We start from the raw sequence: 18102 nt of genomic DNA on the forward strand, positions 1-18102 counted from the left end.
TCCTCATCGGTCAGGTCTCGGTCTGGAACAGAATTCATAGGTATAAACAACACTGACAAACCAACGGGGCTTGAAAGTAAATCACAGTTTACTTCGTGCCTACCATCCCAACCTGAAAGTAAGTTAGAGGTAGGCTATCAGAACCGTGAAAATTGACACACTACATCCGACTGGTTTCTACTGTGAGTCTTGAAGGAATGGAAGAAAGTTTGACACACAATGGAACAATAAGTGCTACTTTGTTCACTGAGTAGGGCAGTTAGGTGGAGCTCCCACCAATCTAGGAGTCATCATCAGTACTTTGTTGCATAGTGAGGCCAACCAGTGGGTGGGTTGGAGACCCACTGACGCAGCCCATGTTTATGAGTCGTTTATCATCAGCTTGTCCAGCTAGGCAAACAAACCAACGACCACCTATGCAGCTGGAGCTACCAACGTTCTCTTCCATGCCACGTGTGGAAATAGCGCTGCGCGGTTAACTGCTGGTTAGAAGTCAGGGTTTAGCACTCATTTGGCAACCAGGGTGGGATTAAACTGCTTAGCCAAAAGAGTGAGGGATTAAAAGATCATTCTGAACGAAGGAAATTCGAGGCACGACAGAGAACGGTGCTGTGCGGAAGCCTTGGTGCTTAGCACACATCCTGTTTGGGCTGATCGAAACGGCGGTTAGACCAGGTCCCGTTCGTATCAGACAGTACAACCAATAACAGGATGATCTGACCTAGGATTCGAACTACGCACACACACAACAGCTTGAGGGTTGACAGCACAGCGACGAACACCGATCTAGCCGTTCGTGGATCCGACTGCCTTACTCTTTGCGAAGGCCATCACGGTGTCCACATTGTTGGGTTACTACGATGCTGTGATTGGTGTTATTTTTCACCGCTAATTGGCCAAACGGATGTCTCACAAAACGCAGTCTGTTCGGCTTTGTTATCATAAGATTCACCGAATCTCGGATTCATGAATATCAAGGCACCTGAAATTACTCCCGGTGAAGCACCCAGATGCCTAAGTAAATCCCAAATCGCCAGAGCTTCCCATATGTTGTAAACATCCTGGGTCCTTTAGTTTTCACTTCTAGATCAGACTTCCTGAGGAGTAATGTACCCAGGAATACCATAGTTTCTAACAAAGCTAGCAATGCAGAAGGTTACCAAGCACAAATAAATTGCTCACGCTACAAACAACCTGATGTTTCTTACCTGCCTGACGAACTTTCAGTGTGACATGTATGAGGCCATCGTGTGTGCTACGGTCATCATCATCTATCGTAAGTTTTCCAAAGATTTTAAAGAAATCCTCAGTAGTAAGTTCATTTTCTTCAGCTTTTTGTTTCAGGTACTCTATCAATACTCGATTTGTACACCTTGGTAGCGAGATCGGAGTGTCTTCTGTGGACTGTTTGGCCTCAGACTGCGTCCCGTCTTTGTTCTGTGTTGCTTCGGATAACTCTTCACGAGGCTCTGCATTCGTCCCTTCGGACCTGGACGAAGTTCCTGCCGTCACTATATCACACATGGTGGCTGGTGTAAACTTGCAGATCTCCTGCTTGCTGAAGCTTGGTAACGACTTTTGGGCTAATCTCAACACTTTCTGGCGGCATCTTGGTTCTGTTGAACTGTTCTCGACCAGAAGAACGGCCTGCAAAAAAACAAAGGCTCCATGTGACGGTCGCCGACAATGAAAAAAAACACTGTGGTTTTGGCGTCGAAGTTTTTTGGAAATTTGCTTTTATCATGAGTTGCAACGCATGAATAGGTAAACTAGGACATGAAATAAGGATTGGAAATATCACTGGAACTCAGTGCTTTCAATAAATCATCAGTATCAGAGATAGCAAAATCAGTAATAACTACGATGCTTCCCTGCAGTACAACCACAGAATGTATTTACCCACATTTAGAGACTTAGAATGAAAAGACAGAATCAAGTGGATGAGAATGGAGCGGTGGTTGGCATATCGCAAGCATTTGGAGCTGCCTAGATTTTCAAGTGCTCATTCAGATAATACGGAGGAGGTTGAAAACAAGAACGCTACTGACACTGTTCAGCCAACATTTCGTGCAATACATTCAGCCAAGTGCAGGGGTGGACACGTATTCTAAGCACCGTACACCAGCTTGGGGACTTCAATTAAAAAAGACCTATTAGGTTTGTGCTGACTTTAATTATTTACTCGAACTTTGAAAATCCAGCTAAAACCACCTTGTTCTACGTAGTCATCTGTGGACAACTGAACGCTTTTTCGTAGTTATTACCAACTGGGATTTCATCATTTAAATGAAGTTGTGTGCAGGCAGATCTTTTCAAGTTTTACAGACGTTGGTGAACAATCAATTGTCACCCTATTACTCTTGTTGACCAAATGACATCAACCAGGTGTGCATTTTAAGTCTTTCATACTCCTAAATAAACCAAAAACTTGTAAACGATACTACCCACTCAACAAACTCCCCACCAAGGAGGCACATGTTCTAACGCATATATAATGATAATGACAATAATACAAGGCCATCTGAAAGAAGCAGGAGAGCTGAGACATTGCTAGGTTGCCTAATCCTAGGCAGAAGCAGTCGAAATGCTGGAGCTGGGTTTGAACCACTGGCCTTCCTGTCAAAAAGTTCGCGCCTTAACCACTGAGCTATCCTGAAGTCAGATGAACAGATAATACGTGGAGTGATACTATCAATGATTTCCAACATTAGCTTGAACACATCAGAAAAATGAAAAAATAGAAAAAGTTGAACGCAGTTCAGTGGTTAAGCATAAAAACTAGAGAAAATTACCTATTCCAATAGAAACGAACTTTTTTTCACTGATCGAACAGACCCACCTCTTTGATCCACGGCACACTCACAATGTCAGGTAAGGGATTTTCTTCTGGTATGAGATCAAACAAGGCATCAAACTGTTCTACCGGATGCGCTAACGTTTCACGTAACTTTGGGCTTTTTTCATAAAATGTCTCCATTCTTTGTCGTATTTCACTCTCCACTTGACTTGGAGGTTGACATTTCATCAAAGGAATATCCTTTGGATTCTCTGCATCTGCTCAAGTTTTGTAGAAATATTCCTGGTACCACTTACCTTGGGTGTGATGCCGTTCCTCTAAATTCTTCTCGGGACCTTCGGTCTCGGGTTCCGGAGAGGATGACTCTCTTGCTGCCACAGCATGATCCAAAACTCTACCCAAATACTTAAAAACATAGCGATAGAGTTTTCGTTTGTTCGTTCCGTCCAGGCCACAACTCTTAATCAATCTGGCCGCGAACTCCAGGGGCAAGTAGACAAGATAATCTGTGATCAGGTCATCTCCCGACCAAGAAGAAGATTTCCATGAAGAGTAGCAATCATTTTCTTCGAGTGCTTCATACGAAGCAAACTCCAATGCCTTGAAAGTGTCTTCTGTTATCTGTGTTGCATCAGGATCATCAAAACTGTAAGCAGAGCAGAGCACAGCGACTGCCGATAGATAGTTGCGTTTTCGCCTGGCATCATCACACGCCTTTCGCAAATACTGTTTCGTAATTTCGAACAGATTGTCGTCACCATCCATTTGCAGCAGCTTGGCTCCGAAATGCAAATTTACAAGGTTGAACGGATCCAGGTTCACTGCGTCGTCATAGAAATAGTCGGCAACCAAAGCGAACGTTTTTGCCCCGCCGGGGAATTTTTCTAATTGGCACTCGGAGTCAGTTTGGAAGCGCTCTTTAAAGTAGGTCGATTTTGCACACAAAGGCAGTTTGTGTAGTTTGAAGTTCTCGTTCTCCACACAAACGGTCAAATCGGATAAGTGCTCAGCTTTGCGTAAATCAATCATTTTCATCGTGGTCTATCTGAGGATGGCTAAAATGAAAAAAATTCTATCGATTTTATCGTACATTTACTCAAAGAGAGATAGCTTGCACCCGTGTTTGAGTTATGAACATATCGACCGGAGGAAAAGAGAAAGAAGAAAGGGGAAAAGACATCACTGGATCGTTAAGGCTGAATTGCAGTTCATCAGTAGACAATTTATTTACCGAATACCAAAAACATGGTTGCGCAACTGATTCTTCTAAATGATCTGTCCATTTCCTCAAGAAATCCACAATAATGTTGTTTTACGGGTCACATGAGTCTGCTGCCTGATATGGTGTCATCTGAAGTACCAGCCAATACAAGATCACGTGACGTGTTCATCAAACATTCGTAACCAAATTCAACCACCAACTGGGAAGTCACGGGACCGAATCTCTCCAGAGCTTTCTAACATACTCACTGCTAGTGAATCCTAACAAGGATGAGATGGGTGTACAATGAACGTCAATTTCATTTGTAGACTAACTTCATTTGCAAGAGTGAATTCGTAATAACCCTTCAACACCCTTGGACTACTTCTTTCATACTTCCTTACGAGAAGCCTTCATCTAAGCAGCACCATAGAGAAGCAAAGAGCTTTGGCATTCTTCATGCATCTACCAATGAAATCTCTGCTGTCGATATTCGTATACGCAGACGTTTCAAGCGTGGAATTTCTACATTAGCCTACACGAATCACTCTTCTAACTGTAAAAGTGCGGAAAACCTCGGTTGGTTGCAACTCGATAGAAGAAATTCAACGTGTATTTTAGTCTATTCACAGTTTACAAACCGCACTGTTTGTAAAAAACCTCTGTAGTAAACCAGAAGCTTACTGCCTAACTAACCTTTGGTTAATAACAGATTAGTCCGTTTTAGGCATCAATCTCACAAACAATACGTACCAAATCAAGTGGATAAACTTTACAAACTAGCACTAATTGATGAAGACTGATAGTAACATTTATGAAATGTCTTTTGCATTGACAGAAATTAACCTATGGACTGCCGCTATTCAAATCACTACAGCTGTTCTAGGGCCCTCTTTTTGGATTTGCACTCATATCCGCCTCCTGTTTAAAGAGATCTTTTCCTGTTCCAACGCAATTAGTCTGGTAGAACCGAACCAAAGTACTTTGCCGAGCGTGAACGAGCGTGTGCCGACATATGTCTCACAACCAAAATACCCACTGTAATCAATAGACCCGGATGACGCGTGCAATTAAGACGAAGAAATAGACATATGTTAAACTGAATACTACTGTTGTAATCTTGGAATATATTTTCTTTTTGCAATCGTCCACCGATGTGACCCAAAGTAGCCGAGTAGATATCATGCCCTTGACAGCTACTGTGACCGTAATATCAAAAATCTTCCATTCCTGTTTAGGTATGAGTTACCTGAGAAAATGTACGGTTCTGGCCTAGCAAAGAAAATGGGAAAAATAGTCCCTTTTCTGTTGCAGTTCACACCTAAGGGCACTGAAACTTCATTTATGTAGCTAATCCGCTACATACATACACACATACTATTTTGCAAACCTAACAGTAAGAGCTAATCACATTCAGGTGCTATGCGGTAATAAACTCACAGGCTACAAGTTCAATTTTTGATGTAATATGTCAAACGGCTTTCCACAAACTGCGTGACCCGAATTCCTTCCTAGCAGATACCCTAAACAGAAAGCTTTTGACTTCACGCTAGTTAAATCCATAGTTTCTCTGTTGCTTAAGACGTAGTAAATGAACTTCGTTCATCACACAGCTCAGGCTGACCAGTTGGTGCCGCTGCCTAAATACGTTTTCCAGCTTGGTTTCGATTCTGTACCAGTTAGTATCCAGTTGATCCAGAATAAATATCTCTATGGGAAAAGAGTGTATCAAACTACGTTGATTTTTGGTAGGTTAGCAATAATCGGGAAACAACTACGAGATCTTAATATATAATCAGCTTGAAAAGGTGGAACGTTGCGTACGCAGCTACAAAGTTAAAAGTCTGTATTCACTTTGTCAACCTTTTTATATGCTCCTGGCGAATAAAACTGAATGAGTTTTGCTCATGAAGTTCGCATTTTGACTGGAAATTCATCTCTTTTACAGGAATATCAATTTGGTCAGCGGGTTGGGGTTGAATGTGAGGAGATTGTGTAATCGTCTCAACGTCAACTTTTTCAGTGAATATTCTAGCCTAATTTGTCTGAAAACTTTACAACAGTCATTATTTAAGCTTGTTTAAAAACCTGCACTCCTGCCTCCTTGCGGCAACAAGTGTCAGGTTTAATTATTTCAATCTCAGGATGTAGAAAACATCATCTTCGTTAACTAACCAGTGTTGCCCACTTGTTACTTTTTCGCATAGGAAGACATACCAACCTAGCAGTTCTTGAGCAGGGCTACGTGTATTTGTCCAGCGTGTTTTATCCCTTGAAATGACAGTTATTATTTACACCGATAAAAATAAGGCCCAACTCCCACCTTAGATTTCAGAAAATCCAATCCAGGATACAGTACAGTGAACGTGAGATCATGTGAGCTCACAAAATGGAGGTGTGTTAATGAGTGTGTGCTTTTGTGCCAAACCGGAGGCTCACCATTAACAAACATGGCGTCTTATACTTTGATCCGCTTGCATTTGAGTTGGGCGCATTTTCAGCTAAAGAAATGCGCAATCTGAGATTGCTGGAGAGTTTACATAACTCTAATTTCTATATCCGGACGCTAAATTGTGTAAAAATGACACTGATTGTCATGAGTAGACAAGAGAGAGGCATGATTTGTTGAGATTATTCTTTCTCATAGCATAAGGGATACATCCCATTTCGTCTCCCAAAGGGTTTTGGACTGGCCACTTAGTATTCTCAGTCTGCACATGTTCGAGACCGCGTAGGCTGCAGTAGCTCAGGGAGCGTATAACGATTCGGACATTCATTACGGTTTTTTCACAAACAACCATGTGTACTTCTAAATAGTTAAACTAATCCACATCCAAATATTGAAGAGAACTTTGATAATCAGCTGATTGTTTTGTTGACTTGTTGTCATCTCAACCGCTTTGTGAATATCACGTGCTATTCACAAAATATTCTATCAAGTGAACATATCCTAAGAGAATAATGTATCTTTCGTGAGTAGCCTCGCACTGATGGATGCGTGCCATGGACTTATTTGCATGTGAAAAAGGCTCCGAGCACTTCTTATTTTACCCAATTTAGTCTAACATTTGCATCGCACCAGTTTGATATAGGGAAACGGTACAACTGACCGCAAATTTACCGATTCTTATGAGCTAACGTACATTTTTGGAGCAGACGTTCTGGGTGGCAGGCAGTAACAGCAGTCATTTACCCATTCCATGGATGATGCTCTTGAACTTTTTCATTTTTAGCCACTTTGATACATCTTTCCTAACGTTGGTATCACATTTCCAATAGTTACAGCCACTGAAGTTAAGAACTTACATTAAACTTAATCAATCGTCACGAAACTGTCCAGCTCAGCATCGACTCCGCTAAGCGTTTTTGGCCCCTCTGTTCTCAGATTTTGTGTGCGCGACACGAACAACAAAGGTCATACCTCTCAATATGGTTTCATCTGAAGTAAGGTTATCCTCCTGAAGACCTCATAAAGTGTCTTCCAAGTGCTACCCATCTAAGAGCATCGATTCTGAATGTAAACTTTATAAACCTGCTCTGTAGCAGCCTAACTTGGAAGTACAAGCAAAGTAACAGTAAACATAATAAATATAGAAAATTAGGGTATATTCAAATAAATCAAGTGGATAATAGTGTTGTCGAACAATTTGAAGGATGTTTTGTACATTGGCAAAACCAATGTACAAGAAACTCACACATAAACTGGCCGGTCCTATGGAATGTAAAAGACAAAAATCTTAGGCTAACTATCGGGTTCCGATGAACTCGTAGTTGGTTCTTGATCAGCAGTACATTTGCTTACAGGATCATGCCCCTCCCTTATGTTTGATCAAAGCAGCGCCACTGGTAGCCCAATAGCTTCACTTCCCAACCATCAGCCTCAGGTAGAAATTCCGGCAGAAACTGATGACCCCAGAATTTTAACCAGTTGTTTTCCAAGTCAAGTTACCCATACTAAGGTATGCACTCTTGACCATGAACAAGCTTCTACCTTGTTATACTGGATTCCAGAATAAAGTGTTTTCTATCCAAAATTTATCATACCATTTTGAATTTTTACTGAGTTTTGCTGTCTCTCAAAATCCTTTGGCGCTAGATTGGAGGGAGGACCCATTTTCTACTTCGGAGTCTGTAACTTTGTAAGACACTCCTCTACTAAATTAAATATTACCTCCAATGCCCCCCCCCCCGTGGTAATCATTTGGTCTTCTTTCTGGACCGGGTGGTTGTTAGCAATTTGATTCTGAATGCTAATCATTTGTCTTCTTTCTGGACCGGGTGGTTGTTAGCAATTTGATTCTGAATGCAATCCAGGTGTAATCTCTCAAGGCAAAAGCTATGCTGAAGTCGACGCGTGTTATGCACAAGTTTTTATATTTCTCACTACCTGCCTCACTACCTGCTGTGCTATGAAGTGTATTACCCCTAATTTGTTTAGTGCGCAAAAGTTAGGCACAAAGTGCTTCCACTTTCAATTTGTAGTCAGTGCCCCAAAGTTTAATAATGATAGTTGCACCCAGCTGACACGCCTAAAAGGTGTCCACTTAGAATACAAAGGCTTATCGACGACAACCCTTTACACGGAAATACTTCCAACACTCGCAGAAGCTGGCTGTCGTTGCTCTCCAACAAATGAATTCGTCCACGATGGATTCAAAAGAGCCCCTATTAGTGGCCAGGCGGCAAATTCCCAATGGACTTGAGTTTATTACCTCAAGAACCATTCTGATCTATACAATACAGCATTGATAACTGCTATCGGTTTCATTGGACTTTGATCTATATTTTGAAACCAGAAGACCGTTTGGTATATTAGTCGTAGCAAAAAGCTGCCTCTATTTCAAACAAGACCTTATTATGCTACAAAAGAAAAACTTATGCAAGTTTATCTAAGGGACCTAGTGGTTTGTCTTGTTTATACTTACATTGCTTAGCAGCCGTTCCACGGCCACTCCGTAGTATTTTGAAAGCTTTATGTCAAACGCTTCAAAAATACAGCTATTTTTATCATTTCAAGCCCTTCCGTTTGACAAACTGAGATAATTTTTCTGTCTCTTTAGAAAGACTAAAGCATTGGTTTAAAGACACTCAGATGCTGAAGGCTAATGGGACATACATACATAATAGATTTAGAGAAGGTTTGCTGCGTCAGATCCAGAAAACCCACAATAAGGCATCAACTATGGACATTCTAGTAAAACCTAATGGAATGCGACCGTACAATGGCCTGAGTACTATGCCAGGTAATCGCCCTTTTTATTAGCCACTCTTTTGTTGTTCTTAGAAATTGTGGTAGAAAAAAACCAAGTGATGCTCACCAGTTTACATACAACGTAATGACTGAGTTAAAAGTCGTCTTGGTAAACAGAGTCACTATAGTCTACCACACTACCACTGCTTGTATTTTGTGCGACTGCAACAGTCTCGATAAAGCCTAAAGCAAGTGAAGGGACACACGGCACCTTATACCCACGCATATTGTACACAAAGGTGTACAATTTAGCGCACAACTATCGTTTCCGTACTTGTCAACTCTTCCACAATATAACTTGTATTTACAGACTCAAAAGCAAAAAAAGCATCATTTAAGCTTCCATCCGGCACAAGAACTTATTTTCCTTATGCCTGACGTTAATCATCGACATGCTTAGTTTGTGCTTTATGTTTGTGCAACGTTTTCATAGTTCAGTCCAAATTGTATCATTTGGGCATAATGCCAGGCTCCTCGTGGATTTCTTAAATCTACTGAACGATGTGATCAAAGACTAGCGGAAGGCTTTTACCGTATACTCTCGTTAAAACGCCGAGGGGTGGTAAACTTTGAGCGACGGATACTCCAGTGATATGTTAAACTTAAGTTAAAGTGGCTTGCTGCCAGTTACGTTTTCCCGACAGCTCCGCACAAACAGTGAGTAATCCGGAAGCGCGCAACTCTACACCGCTTTTGAGGTTTGCTCTGCATACTGTGTACGTTCCTTCCTAGAACGAGTTGCCCAACTATTGAGGCCAATATAATATTACAATACATGGCCAATCTCATTCTCAGTAGGTTGAGTACAACTTGTTTCAACATATTTGTATTGTGGAAAATTATAGCGGAAATTACCCACTGTGACAGACGCTGCTTATGAAGCAAGCTACTTTGGTTCTCGTAAACAGTTCAGAACCCAGCAACGAGCCCCCTATTTCATTTTCATCACAGCAAATGTGTCAAGATGGATCTAGTAACGCAAACCTGGTAAGCATTGATCTGAGCCCATTGACTGCTTCCGCAAAGCTGCAAAAGTTATTCACTTTGAGTGCTACGCGCACGTTGGCCCCAATAATCGTCGTAATTCTGAAGTGAAGAGAAATTATTGAAAAAGTTCCTTCTGTTCGACCAGACAGGCACATGGTCCTGAACTCATTTAATCATAAGTTGGTGCTCCCAAAATGTGAACAAACGTGTGGAAAAGCTTGAAACGGAAGACAGAGAAGCGAAAAAGGACAGATTTCCTGCTGCAAGGGGTCTACAGTTGAGAGGACTAACTCACGGCCAGTAGGAAAGCAAACAACAGGGCATTCGGAAGCGGTTGCAGAGGAATGAGTGGCAGCGCAGATGAAAATTTATTCTGTGAAATATATGCCCCTTTTATGTAAATGTTTGAGATCCGAACCACTTATTTTTATCCAACCGATTATTATTCATGGAAAAGATATAGCAACGGCACGGATAGGAAGCACACTGTCTAGATAATTAAAAAACCTTGCTATGAAACACAAAGAACTCCTCCAATGGGCTGTCTCCACACAGGTTGGTTATTTTATGTTTGGACCAAATGCAGAAATGCAAGGCTGGGTCCTGGATTTTCCGCATTCGGATGTAGAACTTATAGACTATTTTTGCAGCGGGTCTTCACCCATAGGCAGAAAGACAGGGATCGAGTACAAAAATTTCCGGGTCGGGATAAAGATCTTTTGCGGAAATTTCTGTTCCGGTACTAACGAGGATAACTTTATCTAACAACGAGGCTTGATTAAGATTTTACGCAGACCGCTTCCTCATCAGGACCCGATGGTACTGATCCCGTATACACAAGGCCATTTCATGTGCCTCAGAGCTGTTGAAATAACCCTTTTGATTCGATACTACAAACATACCGATAATCGGACACTGTCAGCACATCTCTAGTGATTTAGATCCAGATTGCCACTAGCACTCCGTTAGAAGTACCTAACACACTCGGAAAACATTTTAAAACGTACGCAATATATTAACTGAAGGATCTGAATTGCAATGGAAGCGGAATTCAAGACGCAGTTCATAAAACCGCTTAAAAAACCTGGCCTGCAATTATAACAAATGATGGAGATTAACGAATCCAAAGTCAGCCTGAGGCAGAATGTCGTTGATTTCACGGAGTAGGGATATGCTGTGGCTTAGCTAATACACAGAGAGAAAGCGCCAACGGTCTGCACGATCTATCTGGCATATGATCGTTGTCCTGTACTTATCACAGACAAACAGTTCACGTTGCGGTGTTCAAGACAATTTCCAGTGTGGCGTTTTGTACCTTTTATTTTGCTTCCATTATAACGCTGCGTATTTCATCAATGGCATATTCGCTTTTTGTTTGAACACGATAAACTATAAAAACTTGTACAATTTGACAAAATACAAGCGTGGGCACTTGCTTCGACTCCCTCTTCTGATTTCGCTCTCGCTTGCAGCAGTCATTCGCGAGACTCATGTACTGACTCTGGTGCCAAAACATTTCAGACCATCTTCGGAAGTTATTATATGTGGGAACTGTTCGGAAGAAGAACTCTGGACCAACCTAATTGGATTATTGTTTATTCGCTGATCTGGGCCAACGACGAACTATTTGAAAGAGAACAGTTGTTAGTGAGTCTGTCCCATCTGACCTCTTTATTATTGTATACCTATTGTATCCTATTGGATAACCAGACCACCACACCACAAGACCGATAGACAGTTTGAATGAACGGCCGTCTTGTTAAGTTTCTGCTGGATTTGACATTCCTAGCGGGCTTTTTCAGTTTTCCTGCCCATTTCACTGAGTTCAGCGCTCTCGAAACTGCTTCTTTTGAAACATGTTAGATTTTCTGTGAACTCAACAGAACTGGCAGCGCTCGTGCATACACAGAAATAGCAAGCGGCGGTTATTCACAGATTGACGGCTTTATACACAGAATCAATGCTTTCGTCCAAGCCTCCCATGCCAACTTTGTTTTTGGTGTTCAGGGCTTCTTTTCACCTAGAGTGCGCAGGCGACTAGAGGATTTGTCACTGCATTTTAAGTTCCCAGCATCAAGCGTCAGTAAAATTGGGTCTGAAAGTGTTTTAAACCGGGTTCCAGATGCAGTGTGAATAACGGTCAGAGGAGTCTTATTCCACACACCAACTATCCAAGGTGAAAAACAGTTGCCTAATAAAGCTGTCCACTCTGAGCTTGAAATTATTCCTACCGCGTCCCCACTTTGCGTTAGCTGGGTCAAATGTGAAAGGCTTGTTGGCCATACGTTGTTCGCATAGAACGTAAATAAGTACAAAGTCAACTCAGAGGCAACAATACATCGGAGCCGAGCACCGCAATCAACGGAAATCAACGTAATCAACGGAAATAAGGTTGGAAACCATTTTCGCGGCGATTCGTTGGAAAAGCTCAATGAGCGTTACGTCCTTCTTGCGTCCTGAGTAGATAACTCAATTGGCATATTCAAAAAGCGGTCTTACGTAGGCCCGAAAAAGTACCTGGAAGTCAATGCGAGTAATACAACAGAACGTACGCCGCGCCGTCAGCAGAACGGTAAAGGCTTTTTGAGCCGGTTTCTTATAGTGCAGTGAGAAGGACATGCTTGGGAAAGGCCAGATTTTGAAGCCCTTTATGAAATCTATCCTCGTGATGTCCCCTGGTCCATTCTCGCCATAAACGACGGAGACGTTCACTGAGTCTCCTCCAAATTACATATGGGCGCACTTTTTGCCATTCAGAGGACGATGCTAGTCCAAAGACTGCTAGTTTTAGCTTCAATATGCATTTGGATAGCATTGGGATTTGAACCTCAGGATTACAAGTCGTCTGCATAAAGTAGCTCGGACTCAAAGGAATATCCCGAAGAACATTGAGGTAGATCAAAATCGAAAACGGAGCCTTGGGAAACTCTAATGGTGACCAGCGCCGAAGGTCTGTTCGAACTTACTTTCACTCGGAATGTTCTGTTTAATAAGAACGTGCTTACATATCCCGTAAGGCTCGAGTTTGCGGAGCAGCGGGACGTGTGGGATAAGTTCAAATGCCATCCATTATGAATCATTAGTCCTTAGCGTAAGTTGAGCTTTCAATACATTGGAGCATATTCGCCTCGCAAAAGCGGTTTGGAAGGACTCTGTGTTGCACTGGGTTTATTTCCCAACTTGTATGGAACATGCTAATTTAGGCAGAGCATTAACACGACTGAGAGAAAGTCTAACTCTTTCACCGAAGCTGGTTTCGGTCTTCATTGCTCAAGGGAGCTACAAATTTCCGGAAAGTCCGCGAGGTAGAAGTTCCAAATTCACGTCTGAGTTCCCTGAATTCTGGCCCAGCAGAATGGGGTATCAAACATCATCACAGTGGTCACCAGGTCCCAGTGGAGCTTTATTTACCACTTAATCAGCTGAACGTCTTTCGTTGGTGACCTATAGATCCAGCAAGAATGATAGTTGGTCTTTCCGATATATAGTGGTTGCGACGACATTTTGAGTCTGAGCTCTCTGTTGAACGGCTTTGGTCAGCGCAGTTGAAAAATGTGCACCAAACCCGATGTGCTAGAGATCCATCAGGAGGCTTCCGGGGGTTTTAAAGTCGCCTAAAAGCAAGTGATGCGTGACCGCCACTTGCAGCCCACGCAATAACATCTTTTGGTTGTCTGAATTTTTTGTTTAAGAATTCGGGATGAACAACACTCCGTTGGCTTCTTTGGCTATCCGGCGTGGTTTGGCCGACATGGTTCATCTCTGAAGCCCAGTGCGTTGCGTGGCATTACCAAGGGATACACCTTTTTATGGCCATCCAAAGGAGCTCGTTTTGCAGAGGACTGCACCTTCAGTCTAGCCAAAGGCTTTTCTATAGGGCGCGGTTTACGTGGCTTTTGAAGGCAATCATTTTTCTTTTGGGTTTATACGGATTCCCAGGTAGTCCGCGATTAGCGTTACTAACTCGGTGTATGTAAACATTTCTAGTATACCACTGCCGATTTTCGGCTCTGACTATCCGTGTCATGAGTGAAATCTGTGTCCACAATCGAAGAGGCTGCTTTTGGCGGAGTGGAGCTGTCAAGGGGCAACGCCACATTTTCCGGGATTGTGGGGTTCTCGCAGCAGTTCCTGGTGTTAAATCAACGCCTTTCCCGCACAGCCGACCCAATCCAGCTTCGAACTAGTTTAATTGGGTGTAAAGTTTACCGCAACGCCTTTGGAGTCCGGTAAGGATACAGGCGGATATAATTCCACATAACTTGGATGTTACGTCCACTCTATGCTTGCCTGCCCGCGTGCATCACTTTCGTTCGTAGTCGAGAGGTCTGCGGCGGTTGAGCAGAAGCTGCAATCCGGAGTCACAGCGGGTTGCGTCGGTCTGCTTCTGAGAGTACAAGGATCTACAACTACTATTGGGCTTTCCGCAAGTTTGGGGGCAGCTGAACCGCAGGTATTCCAACCATCCCACTTCAGTTAGCTGCGGCATTTTTTATTTCACCAGATGTAGACAAATAAGTAGCACAACACTGACNATTCCAACCACCCACTTCAGTTAGCTGCGGCATTTTTTATTTCACCAGATGTAGACAAATAAGTAGCACAACACTGACCACGGATTTTGCTTCTGGCTGTGAAGAGAGCGGAACCACAGTTCTGTGCTGATTGAAGACTTAAGACATTCAACTGTTTCCGAAACAGTTGTGGAACCAAAGTTCGCTGCCACTGACCACGCTGCGGGTTGGAAAACTGGCTCAGCACCCGCAGGCTGCAAGTGAAACTTGTCTCGGAAGAGTAAAGCTTGACAATTTGAAGGCTTTTTCCTACAGATAAGCGAGCCGTCATCACCAGTGCTTGTTTTACTCATCAGAGACCCACGTGGACTTGTTAAACCTAAGAGCTGCAGTTATTTACAGGCATTTTCATCTTTTTTCATCCTCTCCATTTCTTCGGCCCCCTAAATCCAAACTTCTCGAGCCCCGCAGGTGCTCTTTTCACCTGAAGTCTTACTTTTCATCATACAGTAATGTACTGTCGAATACCGTTCGAGCCTCAAGCAGTTTTCGATCATTTCGCGAGGTCAAAGGCTTGGATCCAGCTTGTGAGACCGTTCTGCAAGCTGAGAATCTAGCGTCTTTTAAGGCACCAGATAATGTCTTCCATTAAGCATCAAATTCAGAAGTGATTTCTCCAAAAGAGAATTTTATAGTTGCTACTGTTACGCCTGCTTCACATAGGAGTTCAAGAGCTTGATATTGTCCAAACGAAGTGTGTGCCATCCGTGACCTTGAAAAGTTCAGCGGAAAGCAGCAACGACAAGCTCATGATCCAAACCCACATAGGTTGTAACAGGCGAACGGTATCTTCGAGTGACGCGCAATACCAGAACCTCTGGAAGGCAAAACAAAGTCTGAGCTGGGTTTCTATACGGTACCACTAATGTAAGACAAATTCACAAATGATACAAACATCGACCGTAGATACTCGTCCAAAACAAATAGTCTACTTGGACCACAGAGGTACAAAACAAAGGGGCAAACAGACTCCCACATGGGACAGTCACACGTGCAAAGTCGGCTGAAAATGGCCGGATGACCTCAAGGCCATATAGGTGATGTGGTAAGGACAAACAAACGTCAGTTAATATAAACACAAACACAAAAGTGGGCTGGGTTTACAAATAGGGCCAGAATAAACCTTGTCAACGTAGTGGATGATACCGAGGTGTTCCAGCACGATCTACAATCCGTAGTTGACCCTTGCCTCCAATAGTTAGTGGCGATGTGGTCCAGCTTTGTTTGATGTTGACTCATATGTGGGAGGCACTATTTTGTCAAGTAGCTTCGGTTGTTTCGGGAGCTAGTACTGCATAGAAACAGCCTGTGGTTGCCTATAGATGCACCGAGCCTTTGCTGTTACCTTAGCGTCTCGACACTAGCCCTAGACAACCACCCAAATAAGTCTCAGTATTTTTGCTGTTTGCGCTTTCATACCTCCTGCAACAACAACGCACTCAACGCGTCTTAAAAATCGTGTATCAATTTAGCAGAGCTGCAATTTCTTGGAGCGTTATCAGATACAGTTAGCAGGCGGCAACTTTCTGCGACGTTAGCTGGACACTTACAGGTCTTATCAAACAACCCTCACAGGTCGCATTAACGAGGGCGATAATTCAATCACGAACCCTTCAGCTCGGTGGCTTAGTGCAATACTGTCCACTTAAAACCAGTTGCGGTGGCTTTCAGAAACCCTTATTCTCCCAGCCCCTTCATTTAGCTATCTCATGATAGCAAATGACTGTAGTTCGGCTTTCGAAAGATGTGAATTTTTGGTGCCTCTCTGCCGAACCAACATGATGCTATCTATAGCAAGATTTGTTAGCTACTCCACAACATACATGGCTAATGTATCTTCTATTCTCTCTTCTACAATCCAATCTTTCTTTAGTTCTTGAACAAAAGTCCTCTTTCAATTCATTAAAATCGGGTGCTTATGTGTTTAATAGATGACCAATGGACGACACGGTTGTCGTCAACAATAATTTGCGAACTGGAATTAACCGACCGAAGAAATAGTCACCCCAAGGTTGTCTTTAAAGCTTAAGGTTGAAACCAGTTACTGACCCTTAACCAATAATCCAATGAGCCTCCGGTGCATTGCACCCAACATGTACGCTGTAAAATGATAACGACGGCAAATGTTCGAAATGCAACCGGTGTAGAATCTCGGGGGTGGTGTAAGCTTCCTCGGACGGTATCGATGCGGCTAAGTAGGCTTTTCCAATCGGAACAAACCTATTTTGTAGATGGGACCCGATAAGGACAAGAGTGAATTAACCTTAAGGTAACATTTTCAGCGAACGTGGACACTTTTTGTCGCACCAGCTTCCAAAAAGCCAGCAAGAACTGCATTTGTGTCCAAAACAACCGTGGCATCTGACCTATTAAACTTGGTCTTGGGTGAGTATTGAACCCTTTGGTTCTCTTGCTCGTACGCGGACAAAGCCCGACAAAATCATCCAATAGTATGATACAGCGCTGCAACTACCCATGGTAGTCCGGCACCTAGCCGTTTCGTGAAGCTGCATTAGTTTATATCATTGTCGCATTTGGTCTCGTAAGATTTCGTCATAGCTTTACATGCACGCACGACATCAATTGATGATTCTGTTTCAAGAGCTACCTGCAGCGACTTCGCACAATTCGAAGCAGTTTTCACTGCTCCAAATTGCGTCTTACATCGTAGATAATAGATAACCAGAATCGATTGCCAGTTGCTGAATAGGTTACTTGAGTAAACTCTGCGCCAGGGTTTTGGTTCAGCATGTTATTGTGCTACCACAAAGCGTCCTTCTAAAACTTGGGAGGCTTAATCAGAGAAAGGTTTCCGCTTTGTTCTTGCTGAACTCTGTTTATTCGGTTGATTTCGATTAAACTGGACGTACGATTTTCCTCCCGGTGCAAACTATATTAGCACCATATCTGAAACTATCCATTCTATAAAGTTGTTACAAAGTCATCCTTGCACTCTGTAGGTCTTCGGTCCAAAAGGACTTCAAGGCCTTGCTACGATAAGCACCCGCTCTGAAGTCTGATAACAGAACCATTGTGTAATCTTGTTTGCTCATAACGTACTTCTGTGTTCGTCTTTTGTGCGCGCCTAAGACTGCCGTCAAGTCTGCCAACGAAAATTTGGCTCGACCTCCAACCCTCTGCAACCTCTGGAGGGAATCACAAACACACGAGGGTCACCACCGTGCATCCCTACACGCTCCACACTAGGACTTGTCAGGTGCGGCGATAAACGCAAAGAAGAAGAATGAATGACGGAAAATGACTAAGCGGATGAAAAATTCAGGTGGGCTCT

At 42.9% G+C, this 18102-nt stretch overlaps 2 protein-coding genes across 2 annotated transcripts in view; one reads left to right on the plus strand and one right to left on the minus strand.

Moving 5' to 3' along the window:
- T265_12875 (hypothetical protein) overlaps positions 1-3838 on the minus strand; it is a gene marked incomplete at both ends in the record, with an annotated part of 7421 nt that extends 3583 nt beyond the window's left edge. The window contains 3 exons of the mRNA XM_009165977.1: positions 1183-1647; positions 2840-3054; positions 3094-3838. Of these exons, the coding sequence (XP_009164241.1) occupies positions 1183-1647; positions 2840-3054; positions 3094-3832 (1419 nt within the window). The remainder of the gene's footprint in view (positions 1-1182; positions 1648-2839; positions 3055-3093) is intronic.
- T265_01821 (hypothetical protein) overlaps positions 2968-18102 on the plus strand; it is a gene marked incomplete at both ends in the record, with an annotated part of 29605 nt that continues 14470 nt past the window's right edge. Inside the window, one exon of the mRNA XM_009165931.1 lies at positions 2968-3098. Coding sequence (XP_009164195.1) covers positions 2968-3098 — 131 coding nt within the window. The remainder of the gene's footprint in view (positions 3099-18102) is intronic.

This window comes from Opisthorchis viverrini, assembly GCF_000715545.1.
Source record: "Opisthorchis viverrini unplaced genomic scaffold opera_v5_20, whole genome shotgun sequence".
NCBI lineage: Eukaryota > Metazoa > Platyhelminthes > Trematoda > Opisthorchiida > Opisthorchiidae > Opisthorchis > Opisthorchis viverrini.